Source organism: Augochlora pura, chromosome 7 (assembly GCF_028453695.1).
Source record: "Augochlora pura isolate Apur16 chromosome 7, APUR_v2.2.1, whole genome shotgun sequence".
Lineage (NCBI taxonomy): Eukaryota > Metazoa > Arthropoda > Insecta > Hymenoptera > Halictidae > Augochlora > Augochlora pura.
Window position 1 is genome coordinate 7,644,308 of NC_135778.1, and position 20,942 is coordinate 7,665,249.

General features: G+C 40.2%; 1 protein-coding gene across 4 annotated transcripts in view; it reads left to right on the forward strand.

Moving 5' to 3' along the window:
- LOC144473291 (uncharacterized) overlaps positions 1-20,942 on the forward strand; it is a 124,779-nt gene that overhangs the window by 15,796 nt on the left and 88,041 nt on the right. For 2 of the 4 annotated variants that reach the window (XR_013494542.1, XM_078187041.1), the window contains exon 1: positions 13,533-15,850. Coding sequence is in view for 3 of the 4 variants with exons in the window: in XM_078187041.1 (XP_078043167.1) it covers positions 15,693-15,850 (158 nt within the window). In the remaining variant the exon portion in view is untranslated. Of the gene's footprint in view, positions 1-10,853; positions 11,156-13,532; positions 15,851-20,942 lie in introns of those variants that run through there. The other 2 variants (XM_078187043.1, XM_078187044.1) reach the window with 2 other exon arrangements.

Below are 20,942 nucleotides of genomic sequence, written 5' to 3' on the forward strand. Positions count from 1 at the left end.
GTCGCGACTTCGCTTCGAAAATCCACGGAAATTTCGCTGCGTGCTGTAATTACCGGTCGATATATGTGATCGTAACGGAAACAAAAATTGTTTCTATTTGTTGGCTAAAGCTCCGACCCGCGGTGTCTCATTATCTATTCTTAGCTCGCTTCGGCGGCCACTCTGAACTCGTAAACCTTTGAACCGACTTTTTTCGCGATTTTCCTATGACTCTTTTCATCGTTCCTTGAGACAGCCTGTACACGTGTGCAACGTTCTCGACGGCCGATCCACGGTTAACCATTCGTAGATCTTCGAAAGATCGATGCCATTGCGACGACAATGGAGCGTGGACGATCGGACGCGGCACGCACGTGACTTTCAGCGCCGGATTTTTTTAGCAATCTTCACGGTTTTAATTTGTGAAGACGTTGTTATATTGCTTCGAATTTTTTAGGGTCTATGGAGTGGATAGATTTATAAAAATATAAATGTATGTTATGTCTTTCTATACTGTGTAATTTCCGTATTGGAAAGTTTGTTGTATGATGTACATTTTGGTAATTGTTGCAGGTGCGTCAGTTGCTTGAACCACTGTGTATATAATAATATCGATATTCTTTATTTTAAGAACCTAGAAAGTTTCACGAAGTTCCAGGATTTTATTAGAGCAATTGAATATTTTGAATTATACTTCTGTTCGAAAATTGAGATAGGTTTTTTTTGGTAAAAGAGGAACTTTCAGCTTTTGACGTTCCATTTTTGTATTTAATGTTATATTTATTTCTATGTATATTTTGTTATTATATATATCATATTTATATATATTTTATTGTATATTATATTTACATTTATTTCATTATACAATATATACGCGTGTGTTTATTCAATAAATATTCCCCCGGGCTAATACATTTATAAATATCTCACTACGCAATAATAGTACATTTTACTACAAAATTTCCACATAAATTTCCCAAATCCATGCGCTAATATAATAAATACAAAATGAATCGCGCTAAAAAATAAACGAAAGGCACGGTAATTACTCCAACCCCAAATTATAATTAATTTTGCCAGCCCGAACGTTCCAACTTTTGAAATGAAAAGTTTTCTGTCCTCGAGAACGAAACATCGATCTGCTGTTCGCGACGAAGAAACGTGGAAACGAGCAGCTATAAAAAGCGACGCGCGTGAGTTTTCGTACGGAGCCCTTATCGTTTGAAACTTGTTCTCCGACGAAGATAAAAGGAGGTGGCGATCTCGCGAGGATGAGTCGGGGCTGCTGCTATCCCAATTCCATTGCGTTTTATCTGACACTTGTTGCAACGCGTGGGCGACCGTTGTCCCGCGAAACTGTTCGTCAAAGATGGCGCTGCATTTTCTAGTTTCGACTCAGGAATTTCGAGGAAAAAGACTAGCTACCCTCGCAGCAATAATTTTTATATTGCATACAAAAAAACGCAATGGAAAATGACCAAAAACTACCGAGCCAGTGAAAATGACTAATTCCCGAGTTTCTCCCTTAACAATTACCGAAATTGTAGAAACATTTCTGTGAGAAATTTCTCAACAACCCCCTTCACCAAGCTATACATACTACCAGCCCCTTTACCAAGATAGACATACTACAACCCCCTGTAGCAAGATACACATACTGCAACCCCCTATAAATAACAAACAATTTATACTCCACCTAAAAATACATAAAAAAGCAATAGCAGACGAACAAAAACCTCGAGACCCGCCGAAAGATTATCCGCAATAACACCCCCTCTTTGCCCGACACAAAATTGGAATAAAAAAAAGACTCCTCACTGATAGCAGCCATTTCGAAGATCGTGGTATTAAGAAATACTTCGCTAGCCACTGTCGCGAAGATCGACGAAGATCCATCGCCGCGACTTCGTCGCAAGCCCGAGCAACCCCCGATTCGGTCCGGCCGGCGTTTCTGGAAATATGTAATCGGTCGGTTTCGACGACGGGAGCAGCGTACGAAGGCCTGCGTAGGGCTGCGCGCACCGTCGAGCCAACCATCAATTGGTTCGGTGGAGCGGCATCGTTAACCATAACCAACCGAGGAAAGAAGAGAGAAACGGCGGGCGGTCGCGCGTGCACCGACACGGCCCACCAGCGCACCGTTTCGTCGTCGTTGATCACGGGGACTCGCCGCCGATCGCACGCGCGCGCGAGCTTGTACGTATATACAAGCACGCTGACACGACGGAACATACGGGGGTTATCCTCGTGTGATCGTGTCCCGGTCTCCGGTTTCCCCGTGCTTAGACTCTCTCTCTCTCTCTCTCTCTCTCTAGCTCTTTCTTTCTCTCTCCCTCTCTCTCTCTCTCTCTCTCTCTCTCGTGCATTCCTCCGCCCACGGGTACCAAGCGGGGCGCGGATGGCGCGGGCGCTCGGTTTACCCTACGCTCGACCAGGAACAACCCCCGAAAATCAGCCCCCGAACGAACAAAGAGTGTCTAGTGTCTAGACGGCTGGATATTACCGGCGAGGACGACCGACGACGACGACGACGACGACGGCGTGCAACGGCCTGTTCCGCATTTTCTTTGTTTCTTTCAGCCGCTCGATACTCCTCCTCCTCCTCCTCCTCCTCCCTCTACGCGGCTACGCGTTCTTTTTATTTCAGATCCTCTCTTTTCGAGAGCGGCCTCTTCTAAGTCTATTTGTCGATTGTTTCCGGTTGCCTGGAGATAATAAAAATATAATGTATTGATTTACCACGATGCTGTTGAGAGTAGAACGAAGATATGAAGATGTGAAGAAAACGGAGAAGGTGCGCGGTGAAATTGTAATTTAAAACATTTTTTTTTTGGGTATTATTTGAAATAAGTGAAGCTAGTATTATGCTACCGGTATATACCTATATAACATGGTATACCATATGGCTCGATTTTAGAAACTGCAAATTTCTCTCATTTGTTGATCAAAAGTGACAAAAGCGATTTTTTCGATCTTTTAATCATTTATATAATATTGTTATTATATTTAATTGACGCGTGTAAGTTTCCTAGGTCTACGAAACATATTTGTTAAATTTTTATTAAAGCCTTCGATAAATAAAATTAAAAAATGAAAGAATTTATTTACTTCTGTAAAATGTGAAATTAAATGTTGTTTATCATTTTAAAAATATTTAAATCATACAATCCAGTTATAAAAAAAGTTATTACGTTTTAAAAGGTGTCTGAATATTAATTTAAGTCACTGTGCATGTGTCAGAAAAATCAAACAATGACTATACTCGTCAAACACAGAGTAAACCTTACTATATTATAACATTAAATCGAGAACACAGTTTTATTCTATAAAATCAAGAATTTTGTTGATAACATTTACTTATTCACTTAACGTTGGCAATAATTAACAACAGTAATGGACATTAATAAACAAAAAATGTAGAGAAATCAAACGCCTATATAAGTTAAACAATCAAATTACTGCAAGATAATGGCACTTTGCGCGTCGATTACCAATACCGCGATTCTAACCTTATTTTTACAACAATCTAAACACCATCGTATAGAATTGTTCATCCATGAACCGCCTTCGACGCTGAACCGGTTGCCTTTCGACTCTAGCTTTTACATCTGAGAAAACGTTATCATTCGCGCATAAATAAATTCGTTATGCGAACCGATAAGCCGTGTCCCAGCCAGCTTTATAAGAGAACGCGCGAGCTTATCTCAAATTATTCATAATTCTTATTTGTTTTATTCCGATCTGGCATCAAAATACTCTAAACATCTAAAATTTCAGAATTCGAATTTGTTTATGAAATTACAATTTAAATTAAGCGTTCTTTTGTTAAAATTTAAAAATTTATTTTATTTATTTTATTTATTTATTTTATTCAGATTTAATCTTCCGCCGAATATATTGACCATTATATTACCAGATACGATTACGTAGACATTTTATTTGACAAATTGTACAAATAATTTCGAGTAGATCCGAAGCAGTGACTTTATGAAATTTTGTCCATTGACGGCCGTATACTGCACACAGAGTCGAGTCGCTTCCTGTATTCACGTATTTTTAACGAACGGACCGAGCCTTCGAGCATAATACGCGACGCGCGTGCTTCACCTTGTTTGCGTCCATTGAAGAACAGTATCCGTGTCCCGTCGCAGATCTTCCGCGGTCTTTCATCACCCTGGAAAGGGGTGAGTACCGCGCGGGGTTGCTTCTGGAAACATCGCGGTGGAGACGCGGGGAATGATTGCTCCGGGCCGATTCGCTTATCGGCTTTGCAAATTAGGGTAAATGTCGCGTCTTGGCAACGTTACTGCCCGTTTCTATTGTTATTTGTCTTCGTTTCGGAATTATTATTACAAATTATTCTTGTTATTATTAAATAGTATTATTAAACGTTATTATTCTTTTTAATACATATTATTCTTGTTGTTTTATTATTACATATTATTACGATTCTTATATTTATTAAATACTATCATCAATCTAGTTATTATTAAATATTCTTATTAAACATTATTCTTACTCTTTTTCGTATTAAAATTCCTTATTAAACATTACCCTTATTACACATTCTTATTCTTATTATTATTAAATATTATTATCCTTTGCACTGTTATCACACATTATTATATTCATTATAACGTAATTATAGAGTCGTTAACTGTTTATATAGCGGCGATTTTCAACACTCGACAAAAATATTACCGTTCAATTTTCTCACAAAATTTATTTATATTTCGCTAGAACATTTAATCAACCCTCCAAGTACTGAAGCATAGAAAACCAAGCCAGGGTCACTTATGACACCGCCTGGCACATTTTATTGCCGAGCCGTCCTTTAAATACATAACGGAAATATAAAAGAGGAATAAATTTGTATAAAATTGTATGAAAGCGATGATATTAAAAATAACAATAAGGAAAGTCGAGAGGTTTGTTGTGCAATGTATTGTATAATGGAAAACAAGGAAAATAAACTGATCCGGAAATCAGACGGGGTTCGCCTTGGCGTTTTATTAATGCGATTTATGGATATTTCGTGGACTATCGACTCACTTTTGAATATATTTCTATAAACAATACACCTCTGCATTGATTATACCAGACGGAGAGAGAAAGAGAGAGAAGCCTCGCTCGCATTAACCTTGCACACGCGTTTAACTGCAATGTGCATACAGTGCACGCGCATTTTTCGCCGCATTATCGACCGCATTTGCCACATTCGCGTTCATAAATTAACGCGCTTTATCTGTCGGCTCTACGATAATTATGCAACATTGTTCGAGAATTCTGATACCGTAAAAGGACGAGCGCGAAACGGCCTTGGTAAATTATTAGCTGGTAAAGATGCGCAACGCGGTTTTGATCGCCTTGGGAACTAGTTGTCAAGGATTTTGCAAACGGTGCTAAATTTTCTATGAAAATAACAATGCTCTACCTTATTGATAACAAAGAGACCTCGAATCTATGCGCATAATTCCGTCTATGAAGTAACGTTTGACTATTCTTTATTCGAATAATTCGCAAAATGTAGCGTGGACGAAGAAAAAATGAAGAAGGTTTGTGATCTATCATTTTTTAGTTTAATTAATATCGGGTGAATTAATTCTTGTTTGATTAATATTGTTATTCGAATAAAATTGGAATTCGGTTAAATTTCGATCTAGACGAATTTTTATTCGATCGAATAATTTATATATAAGTCGTTGGTTTTCGTTTTATTTGAATAAAATGTTAATTCGAATAAAATCTTTAATTCGACTGAATTTTTAATTTGAATGAATTTTTATTCGACTGATCTTTTAATTCGAATAAAATCTTTAATTCGACTGAATTTTTATTGGAATGCATTTCTAATTCGAATTACAACTTGAGTTCGACCAAATCTTTAATACGAATGATTTTTTAATTAGAATAAAATCTTCGAATAAATTTATAATTCGAATGAATCTTTAATTTGATTAAAATCTTTAATTCGACTGAGTTTTTTAATTCGAATACGATTTTTAATTCGAATAAGATCTTCGAATGAATTTCTAATTCTTAATTCTTTAATCACTAAATCAAACGTATTCTTGTTCGAATAAACCTTCAATTCAAAAGAACATCTAATCCAAACAAGCTCATAATTCCGCCAAATTCACATTCAAATAAAATCTGACGAAACCGCACTCGCGCCCCAACAAAACTGCATCTCACCGAAATCTAAATGAACGTCCCTTCGATCGACCACTTATCCACCCTCATCCACGACAATTCAACGCCCTCCGCTCTCCGTCTCGCATCTTCCACGAATCGTAAATTTCGTACGAACCGGCTGGCAGCGGTATCAATGTTCAATCAGCCGTAATTAGTGTAAAATCAGCCCCGGCGAAATTGGTATGCAGCGAACGGCAAGCCATCGTAACGGAATTACCGATGATATTATTCGTCGAACGGGGAGCCCGTCCATTTCCTGCTGCAGCCGTGAGTGCATTGTACGTAGGCTACCTCTGGCGACCTTATCGGCTCTGTCATATAACGCGCACGCAGCAGAACCTAGTGATAGTAGAGCAATGTCATCGACCCTGTGTATCAACACAGACCTACCTGACGCCAGCTTCTAGATACAGACGTGCGCGAGCTTTTGCTCGTACGAGCGCGACACGCGGCTTGAGAGGGAGAGAGAGAAAGAGATCAAGAGAGAGTCGTAGAGAGAGAGAAAGAGAGAGAGAGAGAGAGAGAGAGAGAGAGAGTCGTAGAGAGAGAAAGAGATCAAGAGAGAGTCGTAGAGAGAGAAAGACAGTGACAGAGAGATCAAGAGAGACATAGAAAGAAAAAGAGAGAGGGAGAGTGAGAAAGAGAGAGGGGCTGTTCGTCGAACGTGTGTCAGGAGCGACGAGAACCCTTGCCGTTCCTCCATTGAATAGGATCCTCGCTTTGAATCGATATCTTTATTCAACGGTGCCGGAGCCCTCCGTATCGGAATGTTTTATCGGATATCTGCGCGCAGACCGCGGAGCATTTTCGTCGCTTTCCCTTATATTCCCTATCGCGGCGACGGTGTATACGTTCCGCGCTTTATCTTTCACGATGACACGCCGCCCCGTTATCGTCGTCGGATGCAAAACCGTTTTCTAGCCGTGTCGCGGAACTCTCGGGGATTCGAATGCCATCGGGAGCTCGCCACGCTGTCTTCTTCGTCGAGCACAGTACATTCAGCGTGGATGTTAGTTATGTACTTGGTGAACAATTTTTTCGCAAGATTTTCTTCGACGCACCTAATGGAATTGTGATATTGATAGGAAGTATAGCGAGAATAGTGTACTATAGTGAGTTCGAAATTATTTGGATAGTGGTCTATCTTTGAGTTTTATGGTGTTCATTTTTATTTATTGAATGTGTACGGGGGAAAGACGATTTATTTGGTATTGGTTGTTAAAGTGTTAATTTATTATATTTATTGTAATCTGTGATAGTATAGTCTATAATATATAATGTATAATAATATAATAATAGTAATAATAATTTTGGGGGGAGCGGGCAGGGAAGCGGAAAAATCTTCAACAAAATACTCGGGGTGGAATAATAATAATATATAATCTATAATCTGTGATGATACTGTCTATAATATAGATTGTAATACATAATCTATAATATTATAATTTACGATATGCAAACCATATTATATCGACTGATGCAAATGCATCTTCGTAAGATAAGTTTTATTGTCTTCGCTGCTCGAAGAATATTCCGAATGTTTGTATACCACAGTCTTCATTCAGATGTTGCAGCTTCTTATCTCCCTTCTTTATATTAGCTTTCGAACTAGACGATTCAAGTTGTTTGATCGATGGAATCCTCGCAAATTGCTTTTCGTTGTACTCGTGCATAATGTTTTAAGCTCTAAGTGCAAAGACTCCTTAAGATGCGTGGTCGGTGGTATATTTTTCAGGCTTTTATTGTTTAGGACTATTATACAAAGTGATGTAGTGCCGAGGTGACGTAGACAGTACTATTACGTATTATTGTTATATTACGTTATATATTATTTTGTATTATATTATATCTTATGTGATATTTTATTTTGTATTATTTTCTAACTTATACGATATTTTATATCATATTTTATATTATGTATTACAGTATATTAAATATACATAATATAATATAACAACTTACCTCGACATTTCTCTTTCCCTTTTTCTCTGTTTGTGTCTACGCAATTATTACACAAAACCTCCGTATTTATTATTACTTCTCCCACAACAAAGGATTTTCGTACCCATTTACCTAAATAAATAATACTTATAATTATTACAAGAAATATGCATTCAAAGTGGTCTTGCAGCCTCCTTAAAACGACGCGTCGATTCTCGTAACTTTCTACTTTCACTCATCGCCTTAAATACCCATGTTATTTTTTCCTCCAATTTTGCATAAACAGTACCTGCACTGAACTGTACGATTGCAATTCCATAAAAAAAAAAAACCAAAAGGCAACCGCGATCTACATTAGATCGCCGCTGCTTTACATTAACAAACGCGCAGTGGCCTCGCAAGATTCGATCCGACAATAAGTAGCAAATAGGTATAAGACTGATGTTAAAGTTTCATCAAGAAATTATTATGTAATCCGCCGGGAAAACCATTCATGCGGCTGATACCTATCGAGGGAAAAATACGATCTCTAAAGGCACGCGAGCGCCGTGCCCTAATCGACACAGCTCTCTCTCTCTCTCTCTCTCTCTCTCTCTCTCTCTCTCTCTCTCTCTCTCTCTCTCTCTCTCTCTCTCTCTCGACGGTGTGTAACATAGTTGCGTGACTCCGAACAAAGGGCGTTCTTGATCCTGGCCAGCATCGACCGATTGTTTCGACTCTGTTTCTCGCTGCTCGCCGGAATAAGCGATCGCATCACGCGGACCATTGCAACACGGTAGCAATCGTTCCTGGAAATCAAAGTGCGCCGCTGTTCGAGTTGTTTCTCGGCATTAGTCATTTAAACGCAGTTCAAACGCGGCAAGTGGAAATTAATTCTTCCATTTATTCGAGTGATTTCGTGATAGAATAATATTTTATTCGAGTAATTCTGTATTCGAATCATTATTTATTCGAATAATTGTTTATTAAAGCAATTATTAAGATAATTCTTTTTTTCGAATGATTATTCATCAAAATAATTCGGATAATTCTTTGCTCGAATTATTCTAATAATTATGTGATCGAATAATTATGAATATTTCAAATAATTAAAAATAGTCCGGATAATTCTAGTGATTATGAATCATTCAATTATTTAAAAATAGTCCAAATAAATCAAATATTTATGAATACTCCGATTAAATCGAATAATTATGAATACTTCGTACAAATTAAATAATTACGAATAGTTCATTTGAATAATTCAAAAAATTCTTTGTTCGAACGATTCGATAAAAATAATATTCAAGAAATGAGTCGATAAACGATGAAATTACGCTGAAAAACACTACAACATTTTCATGAATCCCTGTACGAATAAATGTTTAATCGAACATATTCTAATTCAACCGAACTTACATTCAACCGAGCTTATATTCGACCGAATCACTATCTAGATAATTTCGTATTCGATCGAATACTCGCTCGATAACCTCGAATCAAATCTTCCTCGTTCGGCCGATTATCATTCGTCCGTCATCCGTATGAAATATCGTCGAACTCTGTGCTCGGAACGACGACTCTCGGTGAACGATCGATGGACGTCGACGGGAGGAGGAGCAGTAACTACACGCATCTCGTTCGTTCCGGTTTCGACAGCGTGTCTCGGTCGCGGCGCGCAACGGAAGAGATTTTCGTTCGGCACAACAACGAATTACGTCTTCGCGTATCGAGAGCCGGGTGTTCTATTAATAGCGGGCTCCTACGATACGGCCATTTATAGCCCCGGTGACGCGCGAACTGTTTATTTCGTTTCGAAAAGAATTCTATTCGTAGACTTTAATTATATGCGCCTCTAATTGCTCTCGCCCGGCGATCGCGGAACGTCTTCCGCTATAGCGGCGATAGAACTGTCTTCTGCTCTCCTGAATTGCCGTGTCTCTATTGCATAAAAATGCCGATTTTACAGAAATGTTTAACCCTGTGCAGTTTAAAGCTAGTTTTTGATTTCCTACGAATACATATATATATATTTATTTTATAACAATATACTATAATTTAAGTTGAAATAGATATTATTATGTTGTTATAGTATTTCATTGTAATTAATAAATAAAAGATTCTGAGCTCCTATTTATGCATTTTACGCGAATATCTCTTACACTATTAATAATTCAGCGTCGCCGCATCGGCGATATCGGAACACAAACGATCCAAATTTCAAATAAATTATTAATCGAAAATACATGAATTAATTTTCCATATGAAATGCCTCTTTTGATAATTAATAGCATTTTGTAATATATCGTTTTACAGGTAACTCGGGAAAGTTAGTTTAAAGTAGCGCAGCCGTCTCTGAAACGTGTACAGAAAAGTTAATGAACCTCCGAGCGATTCGAAAATAAATATGTAAATAAATAAAGAAACAGATAAGTAAATGAGTAAATAAATAAATGACTAGATAAGTAAACAAGTAAATAAATAAATTACTGGATAAATAACTAACTAACTCGCGTAACTTCGTTTCTCGCGACCAAAGGCTATCGTCGTCTATCACCGCCGCGCACGGTGGTGTGTTGTTTCTCTCGATTAGGACGTCAAAACGTACGACGGATAACGGTGTTGCACCGTGACACGTGTTGTTTTCATGTGTTGCATTATCGATGCGGACGCGCATCATTTATTTACATTATCAATCAATCGACTGTCATCGACGGTCTCCTGCGACGCTCCCCCCCCCCCCCTCCCCCCCCCCGCCGCCGCCTGCCCTCGCCGTTCTATCGCCGTTCTCTCACCTAAAAGCGCCAGCGCGCGGAACCGAGCAAAATATTTACGAGCGAAGAAAACCGCGCGCGGTCCGATCCGCCGGCTACGAGAGTGTAGAACATCCGACTGATAACGCGGCCGGCGGTACTCGTCCAAGGTAATAAACATGGTTTTACATGCACGCTCTTCTCTATTGCGTTTCAGGAACGATCTGAAAAATGAAGGATGACGTGGACGACGACGACGCCAGCGCGTCCTCCTCGACTTCGGTGCCGGAAACGGCGGTCTCCTGCGGGTGAGTCTCGTCTTCTTCCATCCATTTATGTCCCGTTGCAATTTTTTTTATTATTATCATTCTTATCTTTGTTGTTGTTGTTATAGCAATATTACTATTCTTTTATGAAACGCGAGCTGCTTTGTTCTATTCGTTTTTCACCGCAATTATTTCATAATATTATTATTATCACTATTGTTGTTGTTGTTGTTTTTACTATTATTATAGTTACTATTGTTATACCATATTGTTATACCCAGAGTATTATTTTTTCAATTCTGTCCGAGCTGTGTTGTTCTATTCATATCGAACCGTGATTGTTTGTTACTATTATTAATATTATTAGTAGTATTACTGTTAGAATTATTACTGTTATTATTAGTATTATTATTAATGTTAATATTACTATTATTGTTACTATCATGCTGCAAATACAATTCTCCCATGAAATGCAACGATATCCGCATTAACAACACAGTCACGTCCTCGCCGTTTCTTCAATATTCCACCTCGTTCATCATTATCATTAGGATTATCGGCAATTAGGACAGCACGACGGGTACTATTTTTCACATAAAACGCGGCCGTGCTTCGCCGTGATAATACCAACAAAGCCGCTTTCGCTCTGATCCGATAATTCTTGATTCGATTATCACGAACCATTGCACTTTACCCGACGGGGGCGAGTAGGAGGACGCGCGCGAACGAAATTTTCACGTATTAAAATTTAATACACTTGGCATCCGCTGTCACGTATGCGCGCGCGCGGGGCCTGTTTAAACATATCTCAACTAAGAAATACAAATATTTGCGGTATACTATTTTCCCTCAGCCTGCGCCGCGCCACGTACGCTTCGTGTTCGAAATAGCAATTTATTCCGGCGTTTTAATGAAACGCTAGCGAGCGAAACGTTGCTACGTGTTATTTTATATCGAAACGGGAGCATTTTGTTAACTATTTCCGATTATTTTTCTTGAACTGGAGCATTTTTGTATTATAGAATTTATAATTAGTGCGTTGCGTGCACTTGGAATTTAGTATTGTGACGCGTGCGATATTTATAGCGTGCGATTTTAAAAAAATATAATAACATTGTTAATATAAAAATGATTTTTGCTCGCGATGAAACAATTTCTATCGCTACCTAACAGTCATCTCTTGACTGGAAATTGTCAATTTTCGAGCTAAGTAGCACAATAACTTTTTAAATAGAACACAACGCTGCATAAACAATATAAACGAATCCCCATACGCCGGCGCATACTCGAAAGAGCAGCGGCGCTTCCCGAGTAGAAAATAAACGGAAAATGAAGAGCTGGACAATAGCGCGGGTATGTTAACAACGATCGTGCCGCGGTTTATTGTCTGGTGATGCGCACGTCGAATAAAAAGGTGAGTCCGTGAAACGCGCGTCGCTGCGGCGGATAACAGAGATAGCTGTCGTTTCTCCGAGCATCGTCGCTCGTGGAAAGGCGTCCCGATGGCAAACGCAGTCAAATGTAATTTGCAAAACATGTTACGTTCGCATTGAAATGAAGCCGCGGCAACACGTATGGCAACCGATGCATTTTGTAATTCAAATAACGCCGCGCGGATGCAGCAACGCCGCGCGGTTCCCCCCTCTCCACGGCGTCTCACGATTCTTCTCGGTGCAGCGCGCGCGGTCCATTCAGAGCACGCGATCCGACGAAGAAGAGAAAAAAAACACGCTCGTAGTTTTCGCACCTATCGGATGAATTGGTAATCAACTTTGGTAGTCTCGCTCTGGCGTGGAAATGACGAAAAGAGGGAACGAGACGACGATCGAGCGAAAGAAGTGAAGGTGAAGGAAACAGAACGGAATGGAATGGAATATAGTGTTAGGTAATTTAATATTGTAATTCAGTTGATTTAGTGAGAAATGTCTTCGTTGTTAATCGCAGTTGTTGCGTTGTTCAATGTTCAAGTAAAAATAAAGAGAAAAATGGAATGCTTAAATATAGAATAAAATTCTGTCAATTAAACTCAAAGGAAACGAGATAGAATAGCATGGAGTAAAATGTAATAAATAAAATTGAAACGGAATACAGAAGTATATGATAAAGTAGAATGGAACAAAGTAAATTGTACAAAATGCAACAAAATAGAATGGAATATTATAAAATAGAATCAATTAAATTGAGACAAAATAAAATGAAAAAGAATAGACTAGACTAAAATGCAATGTATTAAGCTGAAATAAAACACAATAAAATACAATAAAACAGACTAGAATATACTAAAATAGAATAAATTAAGCTTAAATAAAATGTGATAAAATAGAATGGAAGAGAACAAAATAGAATAAATTAAACTGAAACTAAATACAATAAAAAAGAATAAACTACACTAAAACGCAATGTGTTAAGCTTAAATAAAATACAATAAACTCAAGTGAAACAAGATCGAATAAATCAATCTGAAACAAAACGCGATAATTATCGCATCAACGTCGAATCCGCTTGGAAAAGCGCCAAAAATCTGCAGCACTCCGACCACCGAGAGATCACCTACAATCCTTTTCCTCTCGAGGAAAGCAAATCAGCGAAAGTCCCGCGTTACATTCCGTCTCCTCGGAATCAGAGTAACCGTGACGCCGCGCGAACGTGTCGAGAAGAGAAGCGAGCGAGAGAAGCGCGCGTGCACGAAAATTCTTGTTCTTATCGCGTGGGCTTCCTCGTCCACCTTACACACTGTGGGGAACCGCCTAAAAATGTGTTGTTATCATGTTGCGCGGTCCGAGCTCGGATAGCATTGGCGGACGAGGGGAGCGACGATTGGTCGGCCGTACAGTAGGGGAAGCGGTGATTGTGGGGACGGTAGTGGGGCAGAGCACCACCGGCAGTTCGTATTCGGCTGTCGTGCGCGCCGCGTCTTGCCGGCCTCCGAGCTGAAACCCTCGGCCTGTTCTCCTCTCGCAAGTGATCCAGAAGTTCCATCGAACGAGAGAGAGAGATCTCTCATCCGCGAACACCGTTTTCATCGATCGCATTTCCGAAAACAAATCGCGAGTGACTCGCGAGCGATTCGTACCGATATTCGCGGGCCCGATACCGCGCGAGTGTACGTCTCGGTTGCGGCGAGAGTGCCGCGCGATTAGAGAGGGACACGTTTCGACGCGGATTCGACAACGTTTTCCGCACGGCGAGGTGGCACTGTTCCAGCCGGGACGGCGGCCGCGGAATGCATAGCCGCCTCATCTGCGCTGTAACAGGCATTCGGGACAGTGTGTCAAGGCCGTGGATCCGTGCCGCGATTCGGCCCGGACTCGCTTCGGCCGCGATCTAACGGAGACGGGGTTCGGCCTTGGGGAGGGTCCGCCGGCTGGATTAACCCCGACACCCGAGACCACCGCTCGGACCGCTTCGATCCGCGGATCGATACCGGCGGGGTGGTGTCCTTTTCCGCGTGTTTCCGGCCCCGCACGACCGGATCTGGAGCACGGTGTCAAGGTCGGGACACCGACGAACAAGCAATCGGTCGCGGCGAGGAACTCTGACCGCCGTGGACTTTGCGGAGTGTCCCCGATCGCCGCGGCGGTGATCGAGCTGCTCCATCGATCGATCGCGACCACCGAGACGGGGGTGGTCGTCCGGAGTGCGTTCCCCGGGGGCGGCCGTGGTGGCTCGTTAATCCGGAGGACTCTGACGGGACAATAATTGGCTGGCCGCGGCGTCATCGTCGAGAAACCGAGAGCCGTTTTATTCATCTTACTTTGCTTCGCCTCTTCCCTCCACCACCACCACCACCACTACCACCGCCACCTCCTCCTCCTCCTCCTCCCGTTCCTCTCCGCCCGTCCGCGCTCCGCTCTGCCCCGTTCCTCCTCCTCCTCGCGGAGCCGTCGTTCGCCGCGGTCCCGGTTTTTGCCGAATGTTTGCTCGCGTCGCTCGCCGGCGCGGAGATAGAGAGCTTTTTATCGTTCGTGCCGCGGAGAAACGGAGCGATCGAACGAGCAAGATTAACCGGGCGACCTGGCTAATTTTAATTCGCGCAACAAACAAGCCGCGAGAGGCTGTCGCGCGATAACGGGGAGAGAGCCGGCGAACACCGCGCCGCTCTCGCCTGAGCATTGCCGCCCGTTCTCCAATATGGCGAACGACGCCGAGGAGGAGCCTCGTTCCTCGAGCGTTACCGTGCCGATTTAACCGGACCGACCGACCAACCAACCAACCAACGAACCAACCCTCGCCGACGCGGCGACGGAACTGAAACGGACACACGCCGAACGGATCTCTCGCGGACCACGTGTTTGTTTGTGTGTGCTCTCTTGAAACTGTGCGGAATCGTTCGCTCGACGGCATAATGAGCAGCGACGGTCGGCCGTCGGTGACCCGGCTCGTTTTCCCGGAACTGAAAGTTCGCCGCCTGTACACGGACCATTGACACGGATTTGTGTGACACGGTGATCGGAGTTATTGTTCTCCTTCTACTTCTTCTTCTTCTTCTTCTCGTTATTGTTTCTGCTGCTGTTGTTGTTGTTCTTGTTGTTGTTGATTGTTGTTTGCTCGTGTTGATGTCGGTGAAAACGACTGGAAAATGTGGATGAAACAGCCGGAACAAGTCTACCTGCCTCCGCAGCATCCCCAACAGCAGACGATGCACCCGGGGATGATCGACGAAAGGTCGCATCAGCTGCACCACCATCACCACACGCATCATCACCGATCGCCCGCCATGGAGCTGCCGGGTCCAAGGTCAGGCCTCGTTGCTCTATTTAATCGGCGATAAAGGTCCCAGGTGCTGCCGCTTAGGCGGGACCGACTCGCACCCGCGCTCTCCCGCGAACGGCTATGGGGAATCGGTGAACCGTAACCTTTCCGACACGAGGTGGAAATTGTTTAGGAGCGGGACACGTTTTGCTTGATTTTCTTACGGTTATTCGATATCGCCGCGGCTTTAATTTTATGCCGCGTCCTCGACGTTCTTGGTAGGAACTACGAGACTGCGACCGAGATCGCAGTGTCGTTTCTTTTTTGGACTTTGTTGAATTTGTTGGCGAGATTTTGTTTCTTTCGATGAGTATGCAAATCTCGTCGAAAGAGCGGACGTCTTTAAGACGTTCGGTTTGTGTCTTACGTTCTAAAATGGACGTCTCTCAGACTCCTTATTTCAGACGGGAAAAGGACGTTCTATTTATGACGTTTTAAAGACGTTCTAGATCTGATGTCTATTAAGCCTTTGCAATCGGAGCCATTTTAACTGGAAATCCAAAATACTTCTTCAGACTTACAGCGTTTCCGTTTTACATAACCTGGAGCATTTTATACATTATAAAATTGAATTTTATGACTTATGTAACAGTTAAATAGTTCTTGACAATTTTTTAAATATTAGCAAATTTGATAAAGATTATTTTAAAACATGGCATGATAATTCTTAGAGGAGCCATTTCGACCGCAAAGGGTTAATAGACGTCTGAGAGACGACTTAAAGACGTTCATAAGACGTTCGTAAGATGTCTATAAGTTGTCTGTAATAAGACTGTTAGACGATTAAAGGACGTTTTAAAAATATCTTGATTTGTAACAAAGGACGTTTCTAGACCGTTTTTAAGATGTTCGTAGACTGTTCATAAGACATTCGAGACGTCTTTGAGATGTTCTATCGTGCTATCGTAATGTCCTCTCTGGGATAGGATTTATTACAGTTCAATTAAAGGCAAGGCACCTGTCAGTAATATACTTATTTATTGGAATAATTTTAACACTTTTTGCTATTTGATCTCTCAATTAAAACCATTATTCATTAAAAAAAGTTGTAAAATTCGTTCTCTATTTACATGATTTCTTCGTTAACTAATATGATTCAGCTCGGTAAAAACAATATAAGAGGCGGAATAAATTATTGAAATGAAAGAAGAAATGGAAATAAATTAAAGGGAAAAGAAAGACCAAACATGAAGATAGAATAAACTATAATTCGGTTAATCAACATTCTGCTATAGCAAAATATCCCCAAATCGCGTTCTCTTTTTCTAAGCCAATTGCAAATTAGAATAAATATAGAAAAAATCGAAGTAGAATAGCGAAATTTGTTTTATGGTTTCCGGCGCAATTTTCATCGCAGAGTTTGAGCGATTTGCCAATTGCATTCAGCGTCGCGAAAATGCGCGCCGCTCGGTCCGCGGCGGACGGGTCCGCTCGCGGATGCCGCGGAGCGTTCCCGGGGCCCAGTTAACGCAAGTAGACAATAAGCACAACGTCAACTGTTATCTGCATTCGAGTGGTCCGCGAAATATATACGCGGCGGCAAGGTTGAAGCAATATCATGACCTTTTGCAATCTCCGCGCTTCAGGCGCGGCGTGCGTAACTTGTGCACCGTTCTCTCTTGCATTAATTTTGAAACCGGTCGCGGGTTGACCGTAATACGATTAAAAAGGAAAATAAAGCGAGCTCCGGCGGTGGGACCCGAGCGATCATCGCTTCTCGACGGAGTGGAGAAGAAAAAAAACAGCGACGGACCAAATACGACACGAATTGCCGGCGAACTGCTAACCCAGTTACCGGCACGGTGCTCCGTGATAATCAACGTTTAATGTCGCTCGAACGTTCGTTCGCGCCAAGCATTAAATGTCTTCGAAGTGTAGGAATATTTCAAGTTTTCAATATTTAAGTGCAGTAATATTTCGATTTTTCAATATTTAAATATAGTCATAAGTGTTTTCGAAATTTTTCGTTTTATTTCTTGAGCTGACAAATGGTATCGCATTTTAAATATCAGATATATTATATGCTACATATTAAATATTAACACTGAATAGATTATTGCATTGTGTACTATATATTTATGGTATTATAATATTATATACTATATTAATATTATCACGTTTTAGACACTAGACATAATTCAACGCTATCATGTTTTCGAAGGAATTTGGCAAAATTCGTCGACTGTAATTTTTGCAAAAATTTACCCACAAATCTCTATAAAAAGATTGTCACGAAATTTTCTTTACACAACGTCTGGCAAACTGGTCCTTCTAATATTTCAAACGGAAATCCAAATCCAATATAAAAAGGATAGTTGCTTCTTGAAATGTATACATAGGTCTTTAATAATGTTTACACAATTCAGCTCGTTTACACTGCGATTTATTTCCTCGTAGTAATTAAAAATAATTTTCCTTATTTTCCGAATATCTTCATTCGCATTAATTTCCAGATTTTGTTAACAGAAAATTGAGATTTTATTTCGATTCAATAGAAACACTTGGCTTCCATATTGTTTATTAAATTATATACGAAATGTGCCTGACCAATTATTATAGTTCGAAGGGGTAGAATACCGCAAGTATCGGAACCGACGCGGTTTTCAGCGTCCGACCCCAGCGAACACTAATTTATGCCACAATTTGCAAGCACTAATTGAACCGTGGCTCTCCGTACGGCACGATAACAGCCAGGTTATGCGCTACTATCGAATTAATGTGAATTTATTACTAATAACATGCTTCGATTCCTTTGTTTTGACCGCGCAATCTTCTGCTTTATCGAGTACAATTACATGCTATTGTACAAGGTGCTGCATGATTAATGCGGACGGAAACAGCACGAGAAATTGTTACAGTAGTGAAGACGAAATTTATTGAAAATTACATTTTGTGTTTTAACATTGTTACGTAGAACGAAGGAGAAATGTGACGAGGTGAAATTGTAATTATTGGTGGAATTTTTCGTGGAATTCTTGGTGAAATTATTGATAGAATTCTTGGTATAATTCTTGGTGTAATTCTTTCCTTCCTGATTTATAATCGAGCAACTCACCTGTTATTTGCGTCGCTGAGTTGTAATTACCTATTGAATGGAAGCAAGTCTGAACTTTCAGAAATAAATTTTTTAAATTGTTTAACTTCACCCTGTCAAACTATCATATTGTTACACTGTCACACTATCAAATTATCATACTGTCACACTATCCAGTTATCATACTGTCACACTATCAAATTATCATACTGTCACACTGACCCACTGTCACACTGTGCATCGACGAAAACGCGATGATCGATCAGCGAACATTAGCGATTCGTTGAAACGTATAGCTGCAATCGAACCGCGACGTGCCGCCAATAATAATTTCATATCGTAAATAAAGCATCGGAGTTCTTCTTGGCCCGCCTATCTTTAGATCATCGTTTATAGAAAAAGACCTCGATTAGAATTTATTATGTTCTCGCGATCTATAGATAGCCGAGAAGCTACCCTGACCTCGGTTTTGCGTCTCCGCTTTTCATCGACAGCCTGTGAACATTATCAGTGGACTGCGGATTTTATGCGTTTATTTGGAAATTAGTAACTGTGTTTTATCATTAACGCTACCGAACAATAAAATTGATTAGCGTTAATTGCCTGATAATAGTGAAAAGATTTAATTTATTTGGATTTCGTACAGCTTTTGCTATAGTATAGTTCGTCGAATGATGTAATTTTTGCAATGATTCTTCACGAAATTGTTTTTATTGTTATGTCAAGGCAATTTTTAAATGAGAAATCAGTTGTTTGACCATGGAAGATTTATTGTTAAAACAGTGAAAGTATTAACCCAATGATATAAAATATTTTTACAACAAAACTGAATTTAAATATAATTACATTATTACGCAACTTTGTGTGTGTATATATATATATATAACACTTGTTATTGATGGGTTAAACAAAATTTAATAAGTTTGTTCTACTAAATTAAATTTATTAAAATGATTGGAGAAAGAAACAAACTTTTGTACGTGATGCAGACAATTATTATTTATTTCTTAGCATTAAAATCCACGGTGTAATTATTACTGTATTTTTAAATATTGTTATCGTTGTTGTGACTAGTTGTTAGTGAATTACGATGCATTCGATTAGCTCAATTTTCAATTGATAGATCGCTCGCATCGTCAACCGCGATTCGCATGCAAACTGTATACAAGTCCCGACCTAGAATCATTTTTCGTTGCATACAATCTTCTTGATTTTATGCAAGTGTGTCAATGATCCTGGTTTAATACTCTTTCGTTGAAACGGTTTCGATAATTTCTCGTTAACGTCGCTGCGAATCGGTCGTTTTCCATTAAAGTTCTCGAAGAACGGTTCCGCAACTCGTACCTCATTATTATTGGACTGCGCATTTTATGCGACTATGTTAAATTAATTTTCTGGTCCAGGATAAATTAATTTCTTGGTCGATGAGAAATTAATTTTCTGGTCGAAGATAAATTAATATTTTGGTCGAAGAGAAATTAATTTTCTGGCCGAAAACAAATTAATATTTTGGTCGAAGAGAAATTAATTTTCTGTCTGAAGACAAATTAATTTTCTATCTGAAAATGATTTAATCTTTTATTTGAAAATAAATTAATTTTTTGTCTGAGGCTGAATTAATTTTCCTTCCGAAGACAACGTTTCGTCCGTAAACGAAATAACTATTTCACCTAAAATATTAACCTGACAAATTAATGATTCTCTAGACAGATTAATTTTGTCAAAGAAGTTTCAGTATTTCACCCTTTCTTGCTCTTCCAGTTAATAGCAATATTCGCCGCCGTTTAAAACACTCCCGAGAATAACAACGAAATCAATTTCTCTGAATTGAATTCCCCAAATTTCGAGAATCACGGCGATCTGGTTGCGTGTGCCGTATTCACCAACGAGACCCTCCGAGAACATGCTTTCTCCGTGGCCGTCCCGATAATGAAATTAGGGCCGCCGGAATTTACGGAACTTTCACTAAATTTCAGTGGACACGCTGCGCTAGATCAACCACGCTGCTGTTCACCTAGTCCGATTCACATTTTTAATCGCTGC